This window comes from Camelus ferus, chromosome 18 (genome assembly GCF_009834535.1).
Source record: "Camelus ferus isolate YT-003-E chromosome 18, BCGSAC_Cfer_1.0, whole genome shotgun sequence".
In the NCBI taxonomy this organism is placed as follows: Eukaryota; Metazoa; Chordata; class Mammalia; order Artiodactyla; family Camelidae; genus Camelus; species Camelus ferus.
The window spans coordinates 6,774,301-6,798,155 of record NC_045713.1 but is presented as its reverse complement, the minus strand read 5'-3'; the positions used below and the strand labels follow the sequence as shown (position 1 = coordinate 6,798,155).

General features: G+C 53.7%; 2 protein-coding genes across 10 annotated transcripts; both read right to left on the bottom strand.

Annotated features, from left to right (window-relative positions):
• Positions 1 to 148: 148 nt before the first annotated feature.
• On the bottom strand, positions 149 to 13,123 carry TFR2 (transferrin receptor 2). Of its 8 annotated transcripts, none has more exons than XM_032459673.1 (19): positions 13,053 to 13,123; positions 11,856 to 11,928; positions 11,356 to 11,608; positions 11,088 to 11,274; positions 8,396 to 8,536; positions 8,200 to 8,311; positions 7,966 to 8,088; positions 7,454 to 7,570; positions 7,180 to 7,319; positions 6,665 to 6,828; positions 5,917 to 6,036; positions 5,425 to 5,507; positions 5,282 to 5,345; positions 5,125 to 5,192; positions 4,966 to 5,042; positions 4,792 to 4,876; positions 4,476 to 4,706; positions 3,973 to 4,113; positions 149 to 877 (listed from the first exon to the last, which is right to left on the bottom strand). In XM_032459673.1, the coding sequence occupies exons 2-19, from the start codon at positions 11,889 to 11,891 to the stop codon at positions 593 to 595; spliced, it is 2,427 nt and encodes an 808-aa protein (XP_032315564.1). In that variant the 5' UTR covers positions 11,892 to 11,928; positions 13,053 to 13,123; the 3' UTR covers positions 149 to 592. The 8 variants fall into 8 exon arrangements, with proteins under 8 accessions (XP_032315564.1, XP_032315567.1, XP_032315563.1 ...); XM_032459676.1 differs by having other exon boundaries at positions 11,356 to 11,581; positions 13,053 to 13,099; XM_032459672.1 differs by lacking the exon at positions 13,053 to 13,123 and having other exon boundaries at positions 11,856 to 12,144.
• ACTL6B (actin like 6B) lies at positions 7,894 to 23,855 on the bottom strand. 2 transcript variants are annotated; one of them, XR_004312572.1, is made up of 15 exons: positions 23,739 to 23,855; positions 23,207 to 23,283; positions 22,848 to 23,013; positions 22,445 to 22,545; positions 18,462 to 18,559; positions 17,711 to 17,805; positions 17,539 to 17,645; positions 16,744 to 16,833; positions 16,531 to 16,592; positions 16,318 to 16,432; positions 16,103 to 16,183; positions 15,906 to 16,001; positions 15,619 to 15,721; positions 13,481 to 13,743; positions 7,894 to 7,904 (listed from the first exon to the last, which is right to left on the bottom strand). XR_004312572.1 is itself a non-coding variant. In XM_032459680.1 (14 exons), exons 1-14 carry the CDS (start codon positions 23,761 to 23,763, stop codon positions 13,663 to 13,665), a joined length of 1,281 nt encoding a protein of 426 aa, XP_032315571.1. In that variant the 5' UTR covers positions 23,764 to 23,854; the 3' UTR covers positions 13,454 to 13,662. The 2 variants fall into 2 exon arrangements, 1 of the variants encoding a protein (XP_032315571.1); XM_032459680.1 differs by lacking the exon at positions 7,894 to 7,904 and having other exon boundaries at positions 13,454 to 13,743; positions 15,619 to 15,705; positions 23,739 to 23,854.

Sequence of the window (23,855 nt, the reverse complement as noted above, 5' to 3'; positions counted from 1 at the left end):
TAACAGGAACAGCTTTTTTTCCCTGTGGGGACAGCATTCTCACTTGCATCCTCTCTGGTCCCTTCTGCCCAACACTTCCCAAGGTCTTAAGGGAGGGATAACTGGGTGAGGTGAGGATGAGGAAGACACATAAAACTGCTTGTAAACAACAGGTGGCACAAGGTGGTTTATTGAGGTCCAAATCCCAGCCCTTCCCACCACAGGCTATGCGTTGATCAGGGGCTATGGTTCCAGCCATCTTTCCCACCAAGAAGGCTAGCCAGGTCCCAGGCCCTATGAAACCTTCCAAAGTGGTCTCTAGCTGGGTATTGGGGGAACCCCCCGATCCTGAAGAGGAAGGGGCTCTGACTGAGGGAGTGGAGCTGCTCTCTGATTATCTGACAGTATGACCATCCCACTGCTCACTGACATTCCAGGGCCAGGGGTGTGTGGGTGTCTGCGCTGGCGTCATCGCTGGGCCCCATGGAGGGACCATAAGGGCTAATAAGAAATGAGTCAGCAATGGGAGGTGCACGGGCACCTCCATCATCCAGAAATCACTCAAGGGAGAAGAGCAGGTACTCTCAGCAGGGGTCAGGGCCACGTGGGGGCCTCAAAAGTTGTTATCGATGTTCCAGACGTCCCCGCTCAGCGCGTTGGCTGCCCCTTGCAGCGTCCAGGTGAGCAGGGCCAGCTGGCGACGGAAGCGGCTCTCCTGGAAGCCCAGGCCCGGAACCACCTGGGATGAGACGGCCCCGAGGGCCCCGGAGCCGCCCGAGCGCAGCAGCCGCACGTGATCGAGCAGGGCGCCCAGCGTGTGGTCTCCGCGGCCCAGGAAGATGTGGCGGAACGGGGAGTCGGCCGGCGACACGTACTGGGACAGGAAGTAGAACTCCACCTGCGCCGAGAAGGGAAATCAGGTAGGAGCGAAGGCCTGAAGGGCAATTCCAAATCAAGCTTGCCACCTCGTACGCGCTTAATAAATATTGTTGAAGTCTCTTAAGTCCTACCCCTCTTTGGCCATTCAATGAGTGGTTATTCGATGACGTCACCAGTAGCCGGGTAGGATGCGCCATCCCGCAGTGTTCTGGGTTGGATCCCTTTCCTCCCATCCTTTGAGCCTCCAAGCCTGCATCTAGGTCTCCCCAATCTTCGGTCCTCACCCATTCACTCCTGCCCAAATCCTCAAAGAATGGTCTATCGTTCTGCCGTCCCTTACCTCCCCACAAACCAATCATTCCTCCCAGCCTCTGCAAATGATCACAGCCTAGAATCAAAGGTCAAGGGGACAGGCCAGTCCTAATGAAGTGCGTGAATCTGGGTCTTCACCCTCTTAACTCAGAAGCTGTTCATCCTTCCTGAGATGGCCTTGCTCTTAGCCCAGTTCTCCCATCTTTCTGCCAGCCTCTCTGGTTCCTTCTGCTCCCAACTGTGGGCAGGCCCAAGGTTCCACCTCCACCTTCTGCTCTCCTCATTACATACAATCCAATGGTTTTCAACCCTGGCTGCACATTAGAATCACTTGACAAAGTTTTTCAAGTTAGCATTGCATAGGTGCCACCCCAGCAGAATCAGTATCTCTGGGAGTGCTTTCACACACTCTTAACCTTTTAAGACCTCCATCTTTCATTCAAAGAGCTCACCCATGACCTTGGCTTCAACCAAGAACTTATGGGGACAGTTACCAAGTCTGCTTGACAAATCATCCCCTGGAATCCTGTCCCTGAGCCTATTGGACCTCCAGCTGGAGTAGGGGGCACCCAGCCACAGCCTCACACACATGTGGGCACCAATTTCTTCCAAAACCTAACCCTTGCACTCACATTCCCTCATGAGCACCATGGTGTACCCCAGGTGCCAGGTTCTCAACCTCAAAAGTGAGTAAGAGTAGGGTGAACATAGGGTCAGAATTTGGTTTCCAATTTCTCTGTAAGATCAGACTGACTGGTTTCTAATTCTGGCTTGACTACTTTCTGTGTGATTTTTGGATAAGTTACTTAGCCTCTCTGAGCCTCAATTTCTGTGTACAATACTAGCAAACTCACAGGATTTGGAGGAGTCCTATGGGAGAAAATTATGTAAAGCCCTAGCACACGGTAGCCCTCAATAGAAGGCAGCTGCTATTACTATTCTCCTCCTTTTCTCTCAGTACCTAGTCTGTCCATTTTTCTTTCCAAATGTCTCACATCAGTCTGGTCCCCTCACCCAGAGCTCAGCTGTCACTAACTTCATTCCCTCTTAAGGCTGTTTACACTCTGGCCAAGTCCTTCCTAAAACTCCGCTTGGCCCACATCACCTCCCTGCTCAAAAACCTTCCTAATTGCCTTGATGACCAGACCCTAAAAACATGAACTTCTTATGCTGGCATTCAAGCTCCCTGTAGTTGATCCCTTACCCACTCCCCTCTGCTCCTCCACAGGGCTTCTTTTCTGGCTCTGCTGGTTCACACCCTGCTCCCAAGGAGAACCAGGCCTATTTCTCTGCCACACCCTTATTCTTGGTCTCTCCACCCTGAAACATCCTCTTTTTGCACCAACCCCCATTCTGTCTGTTCTTCAAGACTCACATCATAGTCTAAAGCAGGGGTCAGCAAACATTTTCTGCAAAAAGCTAGCTAGTAACTATTTTAGGCTTTGCAGGCCAGACTATATTTCTGTTGCAACCACTCAACTCTGCTGCTGTAGCACAAAAGCAGCCACACACAATGGGAAAACCGATGAACGTGGCTGTGTTGCAATAAAACTTTATTTACGAAAACATGTGGCTGGCCAAATTTGGCCTGTGGGCTATAGTTTACCAACCCCTGCTCTAGATCCACAAAGTTCACTGTGTCTGGCCTAGCCCTGTGTTTCAGGTTCTGAAGCCCTTCATCTTTTATTCTCCAGCCCTGAGTCTGAATCATGTCCCTTACACAGAGATGCCCTTTATCCCTTGGGGGGCACATGGTAACTTCAGAGGTAGGGCGAGGGGATGTCTTTTTGTGTTTCTAGAGTCTGGCACAGCAGGGGTTAAAGTAAGATCCGTGAATGAGAATGAACCATGCCCAATCCAGGAGAAAGGAGCCAGGACAAAAGAGCAAAAGCAGTGGGTTTGTGAACAGAAAGAGAGTATGAGTGATACCAAGGGAAACAGGCAGGGACACAACAGGCACAAGGGAGGGGGGAGAAAGAACAAGACCTCGTAAGGGCCAGACATATTATCCCCAAACCGTGCCCTGTGGGTTCCCTGCTCACCCCACACTCACTGAGGATGGCCTTACTTATCATTTTGCCCTATAGACTTTTTCCCACGTCCACAGTCCCTACCCACACATTTCCAGAGATCAAAAGGTTGCAGGTTTGGGCTCTTGGGGTGAGGAAATGGAAGGAAGAGGAAGCACTGGAACTGGAGATGCGGTGCAGACCGCAAAGCAGTCAAAGCTAAGCAGGAGGGATCGGCAAGGGAGTAAAACCTTGTATAACTTTCACACGACACCTCCTCCAGGCAGCCTTTCTGGATTTCATCCATCTCACCAGAAGGAACAGAGCTCTCTACTCTGAATTTCTTAAGCCTTTGCACCTCCCGGGTGCATATCGCTGTGCCTTAAGACTGTGGACCACCGTGGACATGCTTTTTCTCTCCAGAGGTGTGAGGCCGCAGTGGGGAAGTGGAAGGGGTGCTGTTGTCTCAGTTCTGCCACGCGTTGGCCAGGCGACTGTTGACAAGGGGCTAACCCTCCCTGTCTGACCACTTTGCAGGCCTGCCTCAGTGGTCACTCCAGGCCGGTGGGTCTGTGAGCAAAGCACTATGCATCCAGGACTGGGTGCACCCCAGGACAGGGACAGTGAAAGCGAGGGGAGGGGAGGGGATGGGAGCGCAGCGCACAGGCGCACGGCGGGGAAAAGGGGCCCCACGCCGCCGGAAGAGGGCAGGGCGGCGCGGACTGCAGGCGGCCAGGCGGTGGCGGGGGTGGGGGGTGGCGGCGGGTGGTGCGGCGGCCGGGCGGGGCCTCACCCGCATGATGCGCACGTTGTACATGCGCGTCAGCCTCTCGTCGCTCTCTTCCGAGCTGTAGATCTCCTTCCGCAGCTTCTCTGCAGCCCGGATGTAGTCCCCCCGCGCAGAGTACACCCACTGGAGGGTCAGCCCGCGGGCCTGAGGGCGGAGGCGCGGGCTGGGGCCGGCGGCAGGGCCAGGACCCCGGCCTGGTGGTGGTGGGGAGGTGGGGAGTCCAGGTGCTAGGAGACGGGGCTGGGACCTCGGGCCTGACAGAAGTGGAGAAGTACAGGGGTACAGAATACTGGGGGCAGAATGAAGGGAGAGAGACCTGTGCGGTTGGGCGGGTACCAGCTGGATCCTAGGGGCTTAGGTGACTGGAGCAGGGGTAAAGGGGCCAGGTTGCCAGAGGGGACCAAAACAAGGGGGAAAGGGGCCAGATCCCCTAGCCCGGGCAGCACTTTAAGGGGATATAGCGCCCCCCACCGCCAGAAGCCAGGAGCGGGGTTAGCATCTTGGACCTTGAGGTCCCCAGAGAACTCGTTGAGGCTGCCGATGTGCCTGAGGACCACGTCCCCGTAGCGGCCGAAGTCGAGGGGCAGCAGGTGATCGTGGCTGAGCCGGATGAGGAGCTGCCCCGCGAGCTGGGCCACAGCTTGGGCCACGGCCGGCAGGCGGCCCCGCAGTACCCTGTGAAGATTCTCGTAGGTGTCCTCCTTAGTGTGCAGGAACGGGTACGCCGGGCCATCCTGCTGGAACAGGGCAGGAGCTGGCTCGCAGGCACGGTGTGGACAGGCCCAGGGACTGCTGCTTTGGGGCAGGGCCCGGAAGTCTCACCTCCGTGAAGGAGAACTCAACGGCAGGGACCCCCGCAAAGGCCGTGAAGGAATAGGCACTGCTGTCCATGGGCAGCGGCCGGATCCTGGGGATGGGCAGGTTGGAGTGCTGTGTGGATTCAGGCTCCCTCCATATTCCACCCCCTCCCCCAGCTCTCCTCCCTCCCCTCCTTACACCTCAGCTTCCCAGCTGTGATTGTTGAACACCACCTGCTCATAGAGGGTCTGCCCACTGCGGTTAGGAGAGTCCACCTGGGGGCAGGGTGGAGGGCACTAGTCAGGCGCTGGCGGCCACCACCTTCCCTTCATCCCCTGCTGCTGGCCCGGCTCTTGCCTGCTTCAGGATGTTCTCAATGAGGCTAATCAGAAGGGGGCTGGTCTTGGCGTGGAACTTGTCATCCCCTGCAGAGAGGGATGCCAGGCTCAAGGCTTGGCCCAGAGGCCAGGGATGCACCTGTGTGGGCTCAGGCGGTGGCACTGCCCCCACTCACCCAGCACTGCATTGTCCAGGCTCACATAGACTACGGCTTTGAGGTGCAGCACACTGAGGTAGCCCTGTGGGTGAGGGGTGTGGAGTATGAAATCCCCCCGCCTCTCCCCACCGCCTGACTACCTGCCCAGGACCCCAGGTTACCTCCAGCCACTCTGTGGACCCCACACTCCCAAAGTCACCACCATCCCAGCTGATGAAGAGAAGACTTCTGCGGGGCCGGAAGCCTGGGGGCAGCAGGGGGAGGGAGGGTGGGCTCAGCTGGGGGCCACAGACCCCCCTCTTTGTCTTCTCTGTTCAGGTCCCCTGGGGTCTCTCCTTCCCTCCCATCAAGCACCCATCCCAGCCCATCTCACCTGGGTCTGCCCTGACTCAGCTGTATCAGCGATGGGGGTTGCTTACACAGGGAGGGAATCTCCTGCTTAATCTTCACTCACACGTGGATTATTAGTACTTTCGTGTTTAGATTTGGAAATGGAGATGAAGTGGCCGTGCAGCCAGGACGTGGAAGAGCCAGGTTTGGAGTCCAGGTCCAAGAGGCCATCCTCCAACCTGTGCTCCTAACTGCCCCTCTGCCCTGTCCTGGCTCAGGCCACAGCCCCAGCTGCCCCGCCCAGGCCCAGGCCCTGACCTTACCATTGCTCACCATGGAGGAAAAGGTCCGCACCAGCTCCAGCAGTATGGCGGTCCCCACGGCGGACTTGGCTGCTCCTGGGCCCCATGCGTCCCTCTGGGCCCCGATGACAACGTAGTGATCTGGGGGAGGGGATATTGGAGACCCACTTCTTACAGGGGCAGAACCCAGAAGCTTCTCCAACCCTGGGGAGGGTCCATTTCCCCAGGGCCCTCACATCTCTGCAGCCCCAACCCTGCCATCCCTGCTGTCCCTAAAGAGAGTGCCTCTTCACCCCTTGGCCTTTCCTGGGTGGCCTGCTCCTTCATCGTGGTGCCTGGGGCTGGAGTGTTTTAACAGGTTTTCCCCTTTTAAATCTCTAACCTTTCCCGACTCACACTCCCATCGTCAGTACCCTCATCACAGGCCTCCCCATGCCTCACCTTCAGTGCTTATAGGTTCTTTGGCTCAAGAACCCACTTTGATTCCCCACTGTTATCCCCATCAAGTTATGCTTGAAAGGCTCATCTGTTTAATCTGACCTCCCATTCATGCTATCACATCACCCACCTTATGCTCACTCACCTCTGCTGCTAGCAAACTCACATCTGCACAGAACTGCCCATTCTGTCTTTGGATAGCTTTGACCCTGAGGTCTCCTCACTGCTACTCCCCTCAGTCCCAGCCCAGCCCCAACTTGCCAGTCTCCCTCCGTGCTAACCCCAGTTCCCCTCCTGCAGGTTGTGGGTGATGCTGGCCAAGCAAGCACACCTGGCTCTGAGCGGCCCTCGATGCAGCCAAAGATGTTGCTGATGGGGGTGGAGGCCCTGTGGTTGTTGACCCCCAGGTGCAGGCCCGGCCCAGGGCCCAGACGATAAGGGGAGACTGGGAGGTGCCCCTGCCATTCTTGGGGGGCCACAGGGCCTTCAAGCTTCCTGGAGAGGGGTGGGGCAGAAAGAGTTGGAAACGGCAGAAAAGCCTAGGCTATAAAAGAGCCCAAAGCCCCCTCTTCTCTCTTTCTCCCCCTCCCAGCCTCTGACTCCATCTCACTGCATCTGTACCCAGTGCAGCCAGGGTTGCTTTGGACAGTTGCTCAGGTTGTGTCCTGCTCAAGGGTGCCCAGAAGCAGTGGGTGTGATATCCAGCTGGAGCTCCACTCACCAAACAAGAGGCTGGGCCCACCCAGAAAAGCCATGTTGTTCTAGTTCACCCAAAGGCACCTTTTGGGCTAGCAGCAGCCTACCTCTCCCAGCCTGCTCCCTTCCTGGTCCCCACATGCCCCTCACCTCAGTAGAAGGGAGGCAATGTCCGCACTGATGGGCTGGGCTGGGATGCTAGGGAGGCCTGAGGACTGGACTGGAGGGAACTGGGTTTGATTGAAGGAAGGGAAGCCAGGTGTGTAGGGGTCCCCCGTTCCCAGATGCACCTGTCAGGAGAGAGGTGCCCACCACAATGAATCTGTGAGCTGGGCTCCCAGGAATAGTGTGCCAGCCTCATCCTAGGTGAGGAGGCACAGCCCTGGGATCCCAGGAAGGCACTGCTGGCTCCCCCCGGACTCACATGTCCATACACAGCCCGGTAGCTGGACAGGCTGATCTTGTGTGGGCCCTGGGAGAAGTCTGCTGGGTCCGGGTATATGAGCACTCCTCGGGCCCCAAAATCCTGGGCACTGGCCACCTGGGTAAGGGAGGTAGCTAAAGGAGTCCTTCTCCCAGAGAAAAATGGGTTTGCAAAGGCAGGAGGAGCAACTAAAAGTGGAATGGCATGGCTTCTAATCTGAAGTTGTGGGTCCACAGAGAGGCTGGGGGTACCCCCTGGACCTCATCTTCCACCCTCCCGCAGTGCCTTGGCAGCCCTCAAACCCCACTGTCCTCCACTTTCCCTTGTGCTTCTGTTCCCCACCACAACCTCCTGTTTTGTTCCCCGCCAACACTTTCTTATGACCCATTTGGTTCTTTCTTTTCTCTCTCCGATGGCCTTCTAGAGGCTTCCAATTTGCCCTCATCCGATCCTCGGGCTCCCCAGCCCGCACCCTCCCCGCTCCGCCCCACCCCGCATCCGGGGACTCTCACCTTCTGGGCAAAATTGATCATTCCCAAGCGCACCAGCAGGAGGCGCCCCGTTGGCTCCACGCCCCGGGCCCGCAGGTCCTGCAGGTCCTCGGACCGCCCGTAGTGGGCGTACACCAGCTCTCCCTAGGGAGGGGCGGATGAGGGGGACCATGAGACGCGATCCCCGCGTTCCTCCTTCTCCACCAAGGAAGGGGCTCGCTTCCCTGTCCTGGGGGCGGGGCAGGAGGTGCTCACCGTGGCGTTGCCAGTGGCGCTGTAGGGGCAGTAGACGTCAGGGTCCTCCAGCGGCAGCTGCTCCTCGGGCCTCCCGGAAGCATTGACCCAGTGCAGGGTATTGGGGTGATCCCTGAGGAGCGGGCGTGGTGAGCGCCCACTGCCAGGCTACCCCCACCACCAAGTGCCGCGCCCCACCCCCAACCCTAGCACTCACGGGTCCGGGAACTGCAGCCCCACGTAGTGGGTGTCCATCCACACGTGGTCCAGCTGCTGGTGCAAGAGTGCCTCGCGGATGTCCTGAGCCAAAGCTGCCATCCCAGCAGAACCAGCCATCCTTTGCCGAAGGCTAGTTTGCCTGCGCAAGGAGAGGTGGGATTGGGGTGCAAAAGGAGAGAGGGGCTGGGACTTCTGGGCGCCTGGAGGAGAAGGAGGGAGGCCGGAGGTGTGGGGTCGCCCTGGCCCAGGGCGGTGAGGGGCTCCTAAGTCTCTCTTGCCATCACCGCCCATCCCATCACTACCAGGGTTGTGCCAGAGGGTCTCCAGATCCTTCTGCTTAAACCTCAGTTTCTGATAGCCGGGGTCCTACCCACCTCCCCTCAAGTTCTTCCCAGCTCAGGCCAAACTCACCCATCTATCTACTGTCTCTTCCACATGTTCACACATTGGCCTGTGCTTTGCTCCAGGCATAAAAACATCTTTCTACAAAAGGGCTATCTGGGCAGAGGTGAGGAGACCTCCATCTCTCTCCTCCTCCAGCTGGGCCTCATGGAGACACCTTATATCAAGGTTCCCCGTGGAATCTGGAGTCACGGATGACTTGTCTCATTAGAGACCTCACCCTGTCTTCTTCCATAGCTACCACCTAACTAGGCAGCCTACTGTCATCTGAGCTCTCCCTGATCTTCCATCGCACCTCTGCCAGGACAGTCCCCACCCCTGGCATGGCCTCTCTGTCAACTGGCTCCACCTGTTCTCTTTCCATGGCAAGCAAACTCAACTCCTTCCTTCTCAGCACCATCACTGAAGACCCCTTCTACTTTTTGCCTTGGCAGAAACCCGGCTGTCCCTTGGGAGGCCAGGTCTCCTTCAGGACACTTGAAAAAGGCAGCTCAGGTGCTCATATCACCCAGGTCTGGAGAGGAGGTGTGCTCCTGGCTCCACTGTTCACATTTCTGACTGTTTCTCCACAGGTGAAACTCTCTTCCTTTGAAGCCCATGCCATCCAACGGTTCCCCCCTCTGTTCCTCCTCTCTGGTGTTATCTTCTAGCCAATTGGTCACTTATCCACTTTCATGGAGGACTTTGGTGTCTGGTCACCCACTTTCCTGGCCATATCCTGGATCTTGTCATTACCCAGAATTCTCTCTCTGGAATATTGATCCAATTTACTGAACATCTACTAAGTGCCAGGCACTATGGTAGGTGCTGGAGACTCCTAGATTAATAGGACACAGTTTATCAGATCAATCTTAAAAGTTTTAAAATCCCACTCACTGGCTAGAGCTTTTCAGGTTCCAGCTCACTCCCTTAGCCTCACTATACCTGTTCTTCAACCCCATCAAGCAATCCAGACTGTCCAATTTCTCCATGTCTATCAGCTCCTCCCTGGTTTCCCTTGCTCCCCATCCAGCCTAGACTCTTGCATCACCTCACTGTCCGCTCCCCTCTCACTGCTTCCCTCTGGCCTCCCTGCCCTTCGATGGCATCCACAGTGCCACACCCCACCTCTAAACCTGTCAAACTGTCCATCTGCTCAGCCTGTACCCAGACTACCAAGTGTGCCTCAAGAAAAGAAGGAGAAGAAGAAAAAAAACCCTGCATGTTGTTGATGCCACAGATTTAAAGTCTTCTAGAAAAACAGATCCAGCAGTGTATCAATGAGTAATAATACACCTTGGTCAAGTTTATGTTGATCTCATGAAGACAAGGAGATCTAATAATACAAATGATTACATAAACAATTAAAGAAAAATCATCTGATCATCTCAATACATTCTGGAAAAATATTTGAAAAAAATTTTTTGATCCCTGTTCCTCCTTTCCCGATCATTAAAAAAAAAAAAAAAAAAAGCCTAGGTAAGCTAGGAATAGAGGAAAACGTCCTTAATTCGCTTTTAAAAAGCTATCTGGATTCTGCAGGAAAGTGCATACTCAATGACAGAGTATTATAAAAACATTCCTATGAAAGTTAAGAAATAAGCAAGGTATCTATTGTCAGCATTACCTAAATTCATGTCCTCTCCCATGCAATAAGAAATGAAAAAGAAATAAAAGGTATAAGCACTGGGAAAGAAGCTATGCATCTGTCACTATCTATAGATATGATTTTCTACTTAGGAAAATCAAGGGGAATCCACTAAAAAAATAAATTCCTCACCTCTTCTCTGGCCCTACCCCCGCAGCTCCTTCTCAGTAGGAAAAAGTGACCTCAGCAGGACAAAAGAAACTCTAGCCTGCTTGTATGGACTGGCATCCCTCATAATGTAAATGAGGAGATCCCCACAAATGCATTTGCTTCTTTTTCTAATTCCCTAAAACTCCCCCTTCTCAGAGGCCCCCAGAGCGTCCTGCTGCCAAAGGTCAAAATCCAAGCTCGTTGATGTAGCATTCAAGACTTTTCTGAGTCCATCCTACCTCATATCTGGAGGCTGGACCCCTCTGTGCTTTTTTTGTCACTCCCTCAGCTCCCAGATGTGTCCTCTGCAGTCTCATCTCTGGAACTGCCCTCCCTCCTCTCTGTGCCAGATGCCTGCCATCCTTCCCAGGACCACTGGAGGGGGGCCAGGGAGGCAGGTGGAAGGGCTCAGAAGGGGACCCCGACACCCGGAGGAAGGAGTCCCAGAAAGGGCCTCAGATGAGCAGATGATGGTTTTTGAGGGCCAGGGAGGGGGCAGGCTGATCCTTACCTGATGATGTCCTCCAGATGCCCCTCCCCCAGGAGCTGCAGGAACATGGCCTGGAGGTCACTCCAGTACAATGTGCCCTGGTGGGAGTCCGCTCCCAGCTCATGGTTCAAGTCCTCACTGACCACCAACACGTCGTCCCCGCATGCCTGGCAGGACCCTCGGAAGGCCACGTAGCCCAGGAGGAAGGCTGGTGGGTGGCAAGTGGAAATTCCCCTTGTGCCCATCTCTGGACCCCAGATATCTCCCCAAGCCCAGACCCTCCACTCACCCCCAGTGAAGATCAGAAGGGCTATCAGGACCAGGTAGGGGGCGGCTCTTCGTCCTGCTACTGCCCAGAATCCGAGGTTTTGCCGAGCTGGTCGAGAGCCCAGGGGCTCGGGGCCTCTCAGCTCCATGGGGCAGAAGTGGGCTGATGGCTCCACCCCCTCCTCCCTGTCTTCCTCTTCCTCCTCCAGGCGCCCCTGCTGGGTGCCCTCCACTCGCTTGTAGATGGTCTGAGAGGGTCGTGAGGACAACCTTTGCTGTGAGGGGCGTGGTGGGCATGAGACTGGGGAAAGAAGCCTGGGGGATGGGAAGGAATCTGGCAATAACAAGGTCAGTGACTTTTGGGGTGCCATGAACCCAAGGCCGGAGAGAGGGTCCCTGAGAGGCAGGCTGGAGGGGAGAGTTGGAGGTGGAAAGGGGAGAGGCCAGCCTTAGGGTTTGGGAGGGGGCTTAGAACCTGGAGAGAAGGCTAAGGGTCTCCCAGCCGCCCTTGGTCTTTCTTACCGCTCTCCTCCGGAGTAGACCCCAAAGCCGCTCCATGCTCGTCCCCCCTCCTGAGCCCTGCAGGCTGTCTCCCCTACAGTGATAAACCGTTTGTGGGAGCCCTGAGAGGCCCCTTATCAGCCCTGGCAGGCAGCCTGAGCCCAGGCCCTTCCTCACCTCCCCCCTCCCAGGGTGGGGGCACAGTCCTGGCTTCAGTACAGCCTTCCAGACGTGGCCCCCCAGCCCAGGCTAGAGGACGAGGGACTGTGCCTCCCTGCCAATCCCTCCACGGTCCCACTCCTGCCCCCTTCCTGCAAAACAATCAATTTTTTGACCTTGGGGCAGACTTTGGCCTCTAGTTCCCGACAATGGTGGGGGAGGAGGGCTCATGGCTGATCAGGGCAGAGATATGGATGCCCCCTCCCTCCTCCTGCTTCCTCCCCTCCCGGGGCCCTTGGGGACCCGTTCCTAAGCGCTCCACTATGAACATCTCTGCCCCTTCCTCATCTGGCTTGCAGGATCCCCAGTACCCAAGCCCTGTAAAATGTTAGCTCTTCCCTCTCTGGACTCCAGGCCCTGTGCAGTTTCTAGCTGAAGGGGCCACAGTAGTGTGGCCTGGAGTTTGGTCTGGCCATGTGGGTGTCTGTCCTACTGGAATCTGGCTGAAAAGGGGGTCCAGGCTCCTGCTGGCTGCTGGGAAGGGAAGTTCATGGGTGGGAGGGAGCACATGGTCAGGCAGGGTCAATGAGTACTCCAGGAAGGGGGTCCTGCCTGGAGTCAGGGATCTCTGTAGGTCAGGGCCCACCAGCCATGGGTGGAAAGAGTCCTGGCCAAGGCGTGGGCAAAGCTGGGTAACGCTGGACAAGTCATGGTCCTCTCTGAGCACCTGTGCCTCTTTGGTGACCAAAGGACTTGGACCAATGGGTTTCTACTTCTTTGGGGTCTGGGGACCTCAGAACACATCACAGGCACAAACTGCTAAGTTTTACGTACAATTTCAGGCAGGGAGCGCAGGTCCCTAAGCCCCTTGGAAGACCCTAGGGCAAGTGGCTCTAGAATAGAAGGGTTCAAGGGCCGGGTGTCGGGTCTCCCTGGCAAACCTCGGTTCCTACCCAAGTTGGGAGAGAAGTTCTGAGTTGCCGGGGCACCAGTGCCCTAGTTCCCTCCCTACTTTGTCACTGCCTAGCCCTGGGAAAAGACAGCGCAGTCCCGGCTCACCTGAGCTGTGGGTCCGGGGGTGCTTAGGTGCGGCCTCGCCGAAGCCCGAGGCCCCGCCCACGCCAGATCCCAACTCCAGCCCCGCGCAGGCCCCGCCTCTAAGGCTGGCCTTCAGCTCCGTCCAGTCCCAGCTGCCCCATCCTCCCTCCCGCACTCATATCCCGCCCCAACTCGGTTCCTCGTAAGGGGCCTTATTGAACGGCTCTACCCGTTCGCGCTGCCCGATCCTCCCTTTGAAACCTGAGGCAACCGTGGCTCCTGCGGCTCTGTCCCAGCCCGCAGACCTTGCCCTGGCGTCCACCGGGCGATTCCGAATGGATGTAGGTGTGATCCTCCCTTCTCTTCCCTCCAGAGCCCTGCCCCAACTGCCCACCCTCAAAGAGACCAAACTTTTTTTTTTATCTTAAAACATTTTTACTCCTTTTAACCCAGAAACATCACAATCTAAGAGGACGAGTGGGAAGGGGAAGAAAAGGGGGCGATGGGAGCGTTGGGGACTTCGATCTGCGCTTGCGGAGTACAGGCGGGGGAAACCCTCTTCAGCCTTTCGCGTCCCCTCCCCCACCGCGGCAGGCAGGCAGGCAGGCCTGCGGGTGGGGAGGGGGCGCGCTCAGGGGCACTTCCGCTCCACGCACTGCTTCCCGCCCTCCTCATATTCCTGCTTGGAGATCCACATTTGCTGAAAAGTGCCCTGGGTAGGGGGAGGGACGACATCGGCGGTCAGGGAAGCCCCGGAGGAAGGGAGAAGCCCCTCCCCCTACTCCCCCACCACCCCCGTGCAGGCTCTACCCCTTGGAACACTTCTCCTGGCCTCTCTGCCACTCAAGCCCACATCCTTCCCGCAACCACCACCATCCCGAACCCTCCTTCGTATTCAGAGGGTGAATACCCGCTTCATATCGTTCAATGCACGATTCATTCATTCAACAAGTATTTATTGAGCACCTGTCTGCCCAGGGCCAGCGCATTTCTCGAGCTGAGAGGTGGAGCTTACAGCCCCAGGCCAGCCAACCGGTAACCCAACACTCCACATGTCCCTTCTCCACCGAGTATCTTATCACTCCATCCGGCCTTACAAGCATGTCAGGTCTCCCTCATTCCCAAGAAGAGCTTTCCTCCACCCTCCTCACCATTCCGGCACCACCTAACGTCAGAATGGGGTTGTCTTCACACTGGTGCCCTATCCTGACCCCTCTGTTGCAACATGCCCCTTGAGGGTCTCCGATCCTGGGCCCTCTTTTTGATGGTTGCTCTCCCTCTGCCTGAAAGTTAAGTTTCCGTGTCCCTTGGCTCACAGAACGTGCCTTCCTGGACCATGTCATCCTCTCCGGTGGCCTCTGCTCATGTGCCAAAGCCCCACCCTTCCCACAATCTCTGGTTTCCGGTGCAGGTCTCTGTGCTGAGTTCCAGACCCAAATACTCAGCTGTCTTTTGGACACCTCCTCCTCAGTATCCCTTGGGACCTCATATTCAACAGGTCCACAACTGGGTTCATTCTCTTTCCCTGAGGCCTGTTCCAAACCTGCCTCCTTGGTCTTTCTCACCTTCTGTACCTGAACTGTCTGAACACAGTGGCCACTCGCCACATCACACACTTGAAATTGAGCTACTGAACACTTGAAATGTGCTAGTCCTAAAAGAGATCTTGCCCAGCTTTCCCCATGGGCCAAGTTCTTACTCTTTCACCTCGGTTTGAATGCTCCTTAGAGGCCCTTCATGACCCCTGACCTAGATCAGGTCTTCCTTTTGAAAGAACATCCCACACTTTGTGGTGACTTCCTGTCTCGTGGTCTCAGCCTCCTGCCTGTCCCCACTCATGAAACAGGGGTGATGTCTGGAGTCTGAGACAATCTGTCCACTTCAGGTGCACAGGAGGCCCGAAACCACCGTGTGACCGCCACAGTCCTAGCCCTGAGCTAACTTCAGATGGTCCGCCTCCTGTCTTTCTGACCCTTGTTTCTGTCTCCTTGGGGGTACCCCTTCTAGTAGATGTCCTCCTTGCCTGTAATGGCCTGCTGACACCCGCCAGGTGCAGTCTGCACCCCCAGCTCTCTGCTCAATGTCTTGCCTCTGCCCCAGGAGCTGGTCCAGACTGAACTCACCACCTACTGCCCAGACTCAATCCACCTGCCTACTTCTGTTTGTCCCCTGCTCACCACCCCAAGCCCACTGCTCCCCATTCTGTGACTCCACGAAAATAGAAAGAGCCTCCTTGCAAGGTCCCCTCACATCCAGCTCAAATCCTGACCCCTAGAAACTCATGTCTGACATAATTTTCCCAGACATACCTGTGGCTGTCACATCACCTTGCCCCAAACCTTCAGTGTCCCACCCTGGCACACCAGGCCACCACAGTCTCATCCCAGCCAACCTCACCAGCTTCCTGTCCTCTGCTCCCTGATTTATGCCCTGATGGAGTGTTCACCTTTCTGGGAGCACTGACTGCCCTTTCTCAAAAAAAAATGTTTGTTGAATGAATGAATGACGAGGCGGGCAAGTCGGTGGGGTCTCTCTGGGTCTGCCCCTTCCCTACACTCAGTGCTAAGCCAGGTCCCTTCCCTCTCACCAATGAGGCCAGGATGGAGCCCCCAATCCAGGGGCTAAACTTGCGCTCCATGGTGCTGTTGCTGGCGATGAGCTTCAGTCTCATGCTCTGGGAGAAAGAGGGGCTAGGGGAAGCAGATACCTGGGTTCTGGGAAGGGACAGGGCTAGGTGTGGGGAAGGCATAGCGAAAAGGGCTCTATTCTGGGGGCCGGAATGCTCGCTTCATGTGTGGGAAGGAGGTCAGGCTTGGTCCTGAAGGACTAAGCCAAGACTGGAGTCCAGGGCCCTGGTCAGGGGTGGGCTCCTACCGGCGGAGTCTTCTGGGAAAGTTCTCGATTGAGCCTGTCCGTGAAGCCCTGGAGTAGTGTGTTCCCACCGGTGACAATGACACTGCCATACAGGCCCTGAGAGCAGGGAGAAGGCGTGAGCACACAGGGAACAGCCCCTCCCTGCCCCGCCGCCCCTTCTCCGGGGTTCCTCTACCCAAATGCTGCTTAGGCCTCACCGGGCGAATGTCAATGTCACACATGCCGATGCTGGTGGTCACCACATGGCCCACACCTAGCATGGTGTTCCCCGACAGGCCCTGTGGAGAAAAGTGACTGGGCTTTGGGCCCTCTGTCCCCTCTCCCCAGACCCTTGTGATCCCTCCCAGCTTTCCCCATACCTTGGGATCCAGAGACCCCAGCCTCCACCCCAGTGCCCTCCACTCAGCCCCACCTTGACATTGGAGGGATCAAACAGGCCCTCAGGGATGCGGAGCCGCTCAGCACCGTAGTCTGTGTTGTAGCCATTGGGCATCTCATAGTGGACTGTGGGCATCTGCGCAGCCACCCTGCACAGGAAGGAGCAAGACTCTGCTTGGGAGTGCTCCCAAAGGACCAGGGGTCCCCCAGGCCCCAGTCCCCAACCCTGGTCATGGGCCCCACTCACTGCTCATCGTAGGGAGAGTCTGAGACCTGCAGCACGGAGGCCTGGAAGTCCTGGATCACCTCCTGAGAACCCAGGGAAGTGGTGAGGGCTGGCCCTCCCCCCTCAGCCCCTAACCCCCCCCCCACACCTGCAGGGCTTCTGTCCTTCCCCTCTACTTATGGCAGGGGACCAGGAGCTGGGGTGGGGTTTGAGGGACCTTCTCCAGTGTCTCACGTTGCACATGTAGTTATGCCAGGACTTGGAAACCTGGGGTAACTTCTCCTTCTTCTTCCAGTTTGGGGGGGCACCCTCCCGTACAGGTTCCTGTTAGGGCACAGCCTGTGAGCATCTTTCCTCATCCCACACTGGCCCGACCCACCCTAACCACACCTGCATTCCCAACACTTGCCCACTCTGCAGCTAACCAGTACTGGGTTCTCTGCTCTGGTGCCCAGAGAAGGGGTTTCTCCCCTTTCCCTGTTAGAGGAGCATGCATGGGGATAGCCTGTGCCCGGGGATGCCACCCGTGCAGTGGGTGCAGCTGATGTGAGGGGCCCCAGTCAGAGAACACGGAGGGCCTGGGGACTCCAGTAGGAGGCCAAACCTAAGGAACAGCCTTTTACTGAGCCATGTTCCACGTGGGGGTTCCTTGCATGCAGTGTCTCATTTAACACTCACGACAGCCCTACATGCTGTTGTCCCACTTTACAGGGGAGGAAACTGAGGCTTGGGGGGCTTCAGTCTCATGTTCGAGGTCACACAGCTCTTCCAGGGCAGAAGCAGACCTTGAACCTGGGTCTGTTGGACACCAGAACCCACCACACTGGCCCACACACACATCCTGCTGGCAGTTGGCTGTGGGACCACGCCACGTCCCTCAGCCTGTCCAGATCTCTGATGCCTCAATTGCATATTGAGGGACTGGACCCTGGGTCCTCTTGGGGCCCAGACGCTCCCTGTTCTGATATCTAATAGGCCAGTGGGTCAACAGTCAGAGGGTGAGTGCCCAGGACATCCCAGAGGCTCCACCTTGGCTGCAATCATGTAGGGCGGAATGATGTCAATGGCCATTTCCTGGAAGAGCTCTCGGCACTGCATGGAGATGAAGTCCCCTGCCAGGGGTGACTTGACAATGCCTGGAAAGGAGGGGGTGTCAGGGCCTGGTTCCCCAAGGCACCCCCAACCCCTGCTGAGGCCCCACCTTGCTGCAGGACGTAGCCATCATGCACTGGAATGGCCGTGGTGTGGGTGGCCCCACTGTCCAGCACCAGACCTGTGGAGCGTCCATTTGCAAAGCTGGTGTGGGATGAGTAGGTCAAAGAGACAGCAGCGGCAAATGAGGGGGCTGGGACCTGAGTCTGGCCTAGTCATTCTCTGCTCTCTGGGGTCCAGTCCATTCCCAGTCTGAAAATTTCTCCTTATGGTTTGAGACCCATCTTCTGGAGAGAGGTTCCTGAGATCCTTGTCACTTTTTTCTCGTCTGAACAACTTTCTTCCTCTCTTCCTTCCTTCTGAGCTCCCAGCCTCTCTCTAGTCTTTGTTCTCCATCCCATGGGCTCCCTGAAATTAGGGGCCATATGGCCCCAGTGCCTAGCACAGGGTTCGATGCAAGTAAATCCTTAAAAAAAATATGCTGATTGGTTGCCTGGGGAGGGAACACCTCAGTGTCATATACCCTTCCCTACTCTCTCTAGTCCTAGCCCCTGCTGTTTACTTGTCCCAACTCTCCATGTGCAGCCTGATCCAAGGAATGGGAAAGGGCTGCTGATCTGGCCACCTCAAGGTCCAAGGCACTTAGCCCCCAGGGGCCTGCTGCACTAATGGGGCTCAAGAGGGTGTCTGCCCATCTAGGGTATTGATTGCCTTAGAATCAGGCCCAGCCTCCAGCTCCATGCACCACACACCCTACTCTGGCCCTCCACCCTGGCAGAGCAGCTCAACCCAGAGGATACGCGGTAAGTACAGCTGTCTTGCATAAGAAGAAGGCAGGAATGTTGTACTGCTCGAACATCAGCTCTGTCAGCTTCTCCCGCTTGGCACGTGTGTTCCACTGGGGAGAAAGTGCAAGAGGGGAAGATTCAGGAAGGTAAAGGCACAGATCCATCCATGTCCATACCCACTCCCCTACATACACACATCTATCTTGCACTGGGACAGAAGTCAGGCCCCTTTATCCTCACAGATGTTTAGAATATGAGAACTATAAGTAATTTTAAAGATTAAACCCAATTGAAGAAAACAAAACTCAGAGAGGGATAGTGACTTGGCCAAGATCACAAAGAAAGCTCTTGGTAGAGCTGGGTCTAGAGTCACAGTCTCTTGACTCCCAACCCAATGCTCTTAATTGTGCAATACACACTTTGGGCCCCTCCCAGCCCCCAGTACATCCCTCTTCCCCATTCTAATCATCTCAGAGGGAAGAAAGCAGAGGAAGAGAATTTCTCAGTAAAAATGTTGGATTGAATACAAACATCTACTTTTATTTCCTCCCAAGATCCCAGGAAGACTATAATAAAGGGAGGATTAAAAAATAAATAAATAAACCCACAAAAGCCAACAAACACATAAAAAGATGCTCATCATTTCTGGTCACTAGAGAAATGAAACTCAAAAGCACAATGAGATACCACTTCACACCCATGCAGGAGGTGGTAATAATTAAAAAACAAAAGAAAACAAAAACCAGAAGATAACAAGTGTTGGAAAGGATGTGGAGAAAACAGAACCCTTGTCCATTGCTGGTGGGAAGGTTAAATGGTTCAGCCTCTGTAGAAGATAATTGGCAGTTCCTCAAAAAATTAACATAGAATCACCACATGACCCAATAATTTCATTCCTAGCTATATACCTAAAAGAATGGAAAACAAGCACTCAAACAAATCCTTATACACAACCACCCACAGCAGCACTATTCACAATAGTTAAAGGTGAAAATTACTCAAATGTCCATCAATGGATGAATGGACAAATTGTGGTATATCTGTACAATTAAATACTACTCAGTCAGCTACAACATGAATGAACCTCAAAAACATTATGCTAAGTGAAATAATACATACTCAAAATGTTGCATATTATATGATTCCAGCTATATGAACTATCCAGAATAGATATATCTATAGAGACAAAAACTGACTGATGGTTGCCAAGGGCTCCAGGCAGGAGGACTGGAGAGAAACTGATTCATGAAATGGGCTTTCTTTGTGGGTGATGAAAATGTTTTGGAACTAGACAGAAGTGATGGTTGCACAATGTTGTGAATGTATTAAATGCTATCGAACTGTTAACTTAAAAAACATTAATTTTATGTTATGTGAATTTTACCTGAGAGAGAAAAAGAGAGAAACATAAACCATTAAATGTTGAGAATAACAAGAAAGAGAAAACAGCAACAAAATTTTGAAGGTTGAAAATCAGATAGGTGAGTGGTAACTGACTGAAGAGATTCAAGAATGCTGACCCATAAGCTGGTAGTGGAAAAAGCCAGCAACAGCCAGTGTTAAACTGCAGGCTCCTCACAGGGATCAGGAAATGGTAGTTTTAGGTACCTCTGGAAGTGGAGGGAAAGGGGAAATAAAATAAGATTTTTTTAAAGCTATTCAAGTAATAGAGCCCTAAACCCTCTTCCTAATTCAATGTCACTAGGCTATTGCCTATTCCAAACTCAGCAGAAGACTGGAGGTTTATTCTCTGGAGAGAATAAAACTGAGGGTCTCTAAACTGGTGGGACACTTGAAATTGTTGGGAGTGAGGACACTATACTTAGAAAAGAGAAATTCAATGATGCCATGCATATTGAACGCTAATAAATTCAGCCCTATTCACTCACTTGGCTTCCAGAAAGGGGGTGGGCAGGCCTGCCTTCAGGTTCGAAGTCTTCCCTGTGCATTACATCAAAGATCTAAAGATGCCAGTTATCAGAGGCTGCCAAGTAAACATCCCAGTCCGATCGTCCTATAGCAAAGATTGCAGTCAACAAGTCCCCCTGCTCAATTAACTTCTTAGTCCTTCACTCTTAAATACATGCAGACAACCAAGAATTTGCAGAAATCTGAGAAAAGCCTAGAAAGTGAGATAGAAACTCCCAGGAAAAGGCAGGGGGAAAAAAGCAACTTGGAAGAACAATAATTATAGAGGGAGACGAAAATTTCCAAAGACAAAACTAAAAATACCCTTAGCAAGATAACTGATGATATCACACCCATGAAACAAGAATAGCATGCTCTAAAAAGTAACATTCAAAAAAAAAAAAAAAAAAGTAACATTCATGGAACAAAAAATAACTCCCGGGAAATAAAAATACAGAAGCAGAAATGAAAAACTTAATAGAAGGGTTGGAAAATAAATTGAGGGAATATCCTGGAAATTAGAAGAAAAAGATAAAGAGATGGAAAACTTAAGAGAAAAGATAAGAACCTTAGGAGACTAGTTCAGGAGGTACAAAATCCAAAAAATAGGATTTCCCAAAAGAGAGAACAGAAAAAAATGGAAACAAATAAATCATCAAGTAAATAATTAAAAATTTTCCACTGGATTGAAAGACATAGGTTTCCAAATTAAGAGGACACATTGAGAGTCTAGAGTCACGGACAAAAATAAACCAATACAATATTGCAAAATTATGAAATACTGAGGACAAAGTGAAAATTTTTATAAACTCTCAGAAAAATAAGTTGAATCAAAGAATCAGGAAGTAAATGGTTTTGGCCCTCTTTTTGGCAACAGTAGATGCTGGAAAACAATGGAGAAGTGCCTTCAAGATTCTGAAGAAAAATGATTTCCAATCTGGAGAGTTACACCTAGCTAAACTGTCAATCCAAGGTTAGACATGAAAGGTCTCAAAAATTTTACTCCTTATGACGTTTCTATAGTAGTTACTGGAAGATGTGCTTCATGAAAATAAGGGAATAAATCAAGAAAAGGTGTCATGAAATACAGGAAACAGGACTTCTAATACAGAAGAGAGGCAAAGGGAATTCTTAAGATGATGGTGAAGGGAAATGTCAGGATGATAGTCTTTTGCGCAGAAGGCAACTAGTCCAAAGCAAAGCAGGTCAGTGGGCTTCTGGAGAGATTTCTTCAAGATGGAATTGATAGAACACTTAAAGGAGTTCAGGTCTTGAGAAAAGATATAGATAACTGATTAATGATCTAGGGTCACATTATTAAGTAGATAGAAAACTAAGAAAAACAGAAACCAAGTCAACTTTCAGCTCTAGAGAAAACAAAAAGTTGTACAGGAAAGGAAAAGAAACCACAGTTTATTGCCTGGCTCAGGCCTGATTAGCATAACAATAAGAGTGTTAAAACTGAATATTGGTCTTAAAAAAAACATCCCTAAACTACAACTGTGCTTAAGGTGAGAAATGTGTGTGTTGTGGGCTGGGGAGGAAAGAGAGCTGAATGCTTACTTTCTACAGGGGGAAATCCATATATAATACCTAAAGATAAAAAATCCACAACCAGCAATTTAAGTGTGATATTTAGAGATATGAAAGGTAGTGGCAAAAAAAAAAAAAAAAAAAAAAAAAAAAAAAAAAGCTAAAAGAGAAAAGCAATTGTCTCTGGAAAAGGGGAAATAGAAGGAGGAGGGTGTGAATGGCAGTTTTTTTCTTAACATACTTCATAAAGCAAATTGATTCTTTATGTACATATAAAATATTGACAAAAATTTTAAGTTAAAAGGTCAGAAAAGTTCTTGGTGTTGGGGAATGGGGCAGTGTATAAAGTTGGCTAGGGGAAGGGCAAGTGGATAGAGCCAGTGGAGAGAGGGAGGCATGGAGACTAAACCAGGGAGGAAGGAATATGATTGAAGATGTTGAAGATGATGGAATTGGAAGGAAAGTTTGAAAGGTGAAGTGGAGTGATTTATGGCAGTGGTTTGAGGAGAGAGGTGAGCCCCAGGGGTATACTAGGGGCTGGAAGAGGCACTTACCGGGGCCTCAGACATGAGCACTGGGTGCAGGTTTGGCTCAGACTTGACATGTTTGCTGTAGGTGTGATCCAGGATCGCACGAAAGCACTCCCAGTCCTCGACTGGGGCCAGGAGACCAGTGGAGAGATGAGGGTGGGCAGGCAGGGGTCCAGGGACACGAAGGAAAGGAAGGAGGGAGGCCAAGTCCAGGGGAGGGGAAGTGAGACAAACTCCAGCAGAAATTCCCCCTTCCCAGGATCCAGTGGCCCCTGGTTAGGAACCAGGCAGCTGTGGGAAGTAGTGAGGACATCCCTGGGACTTGGGCAGCTGCAAGGAAGACTCTGTGGGTGTGGGGTGCTGTGCCATTGTTTGGGGGTGTGGGCTCCGGGCCTGTGTCAGGAGGCGGTGGGTGGGGGCCCCTTACTCATGCCATTCTTGAGGGGAGACATGACCTCTGCTCCATCCCGAGGCACGTGGAGGGCGTTGGTGTCGATGTGAAAGATCTTCCCTTTCTTCTCTTTCTCTCCCTCCAACTCCAGCCCGCCCCCCTCCTCTGCAGCCAGCAGCCCCACGGTGGTGGGGAAGTCAGCCTGGTCAGGGGGATGGGTATGGGCAGGAGAGAAATCAATCTCTTGTCCCCAGCCAGGACCATGGCAGGGCCCTCAGCCCGCCCCTGGGTTTACACCCACATTCCCACTAAATAGAGCTTCTGTCTTGACTGTGAGAGCCCTGGGTAGCCTGGAGGGGAGCCCTAGGATTTGGGGAGGGGTTTGGAAGGCTCACCTTGGGACAGTCCTCCCCAGCGTACCCAGCGCGGACTGAGAAGGAGCCAATGTCAAAGACCAGCGCCCCCACCTCATCTGTGCAGGGAAACAGACTTGTGAGGGGACCTCCCCAAAGTCTGTCCCCTTGGATTGCTCCGATAGGAGGTCAGGGCAGAGCCACAGTCTCGCCACCTTTAACGCCCGGACCGGGTAGGTGGGGGCTCCGCCAGGAGTTCAGGTTCCTGGGAGTGGGAGTCAAAGACTCCAAAGTCCCCTTTTGCCCAGTGACCGTGTTTAGGCCACTCTCCTTGCTGAGCTGGGGGCCAAGCGGAGGTGGGTTGAATGGTGGAGAGGTTGGGCCTGGTACGCGTGAGCGACCAGGGAGGGTCGAAGGTTGGAGTGGCGCAGGACCCAAACCTGGGGCTGGATCCGCTCGACCGCCGAGGTGACAGGCCCCAGGATGCTCAGAGCTTGGGCGCACCGATTTGGGGCGCTGGGCTTCGGGCGAGGCCGCGCCAGGCTGGGGAGCCCAAAGCCCGAGGCTCGCTCACCTCCGCCGTAGACGCCCCCGCTCATAGTGCCCTCTCAGCGCTGCTCGCGGCCCGTGGGCGTCGGCGGGATCAGCACCGGGGCGGCCGGACAGCTCCCGCGATCCCAGGCGGGGCGGG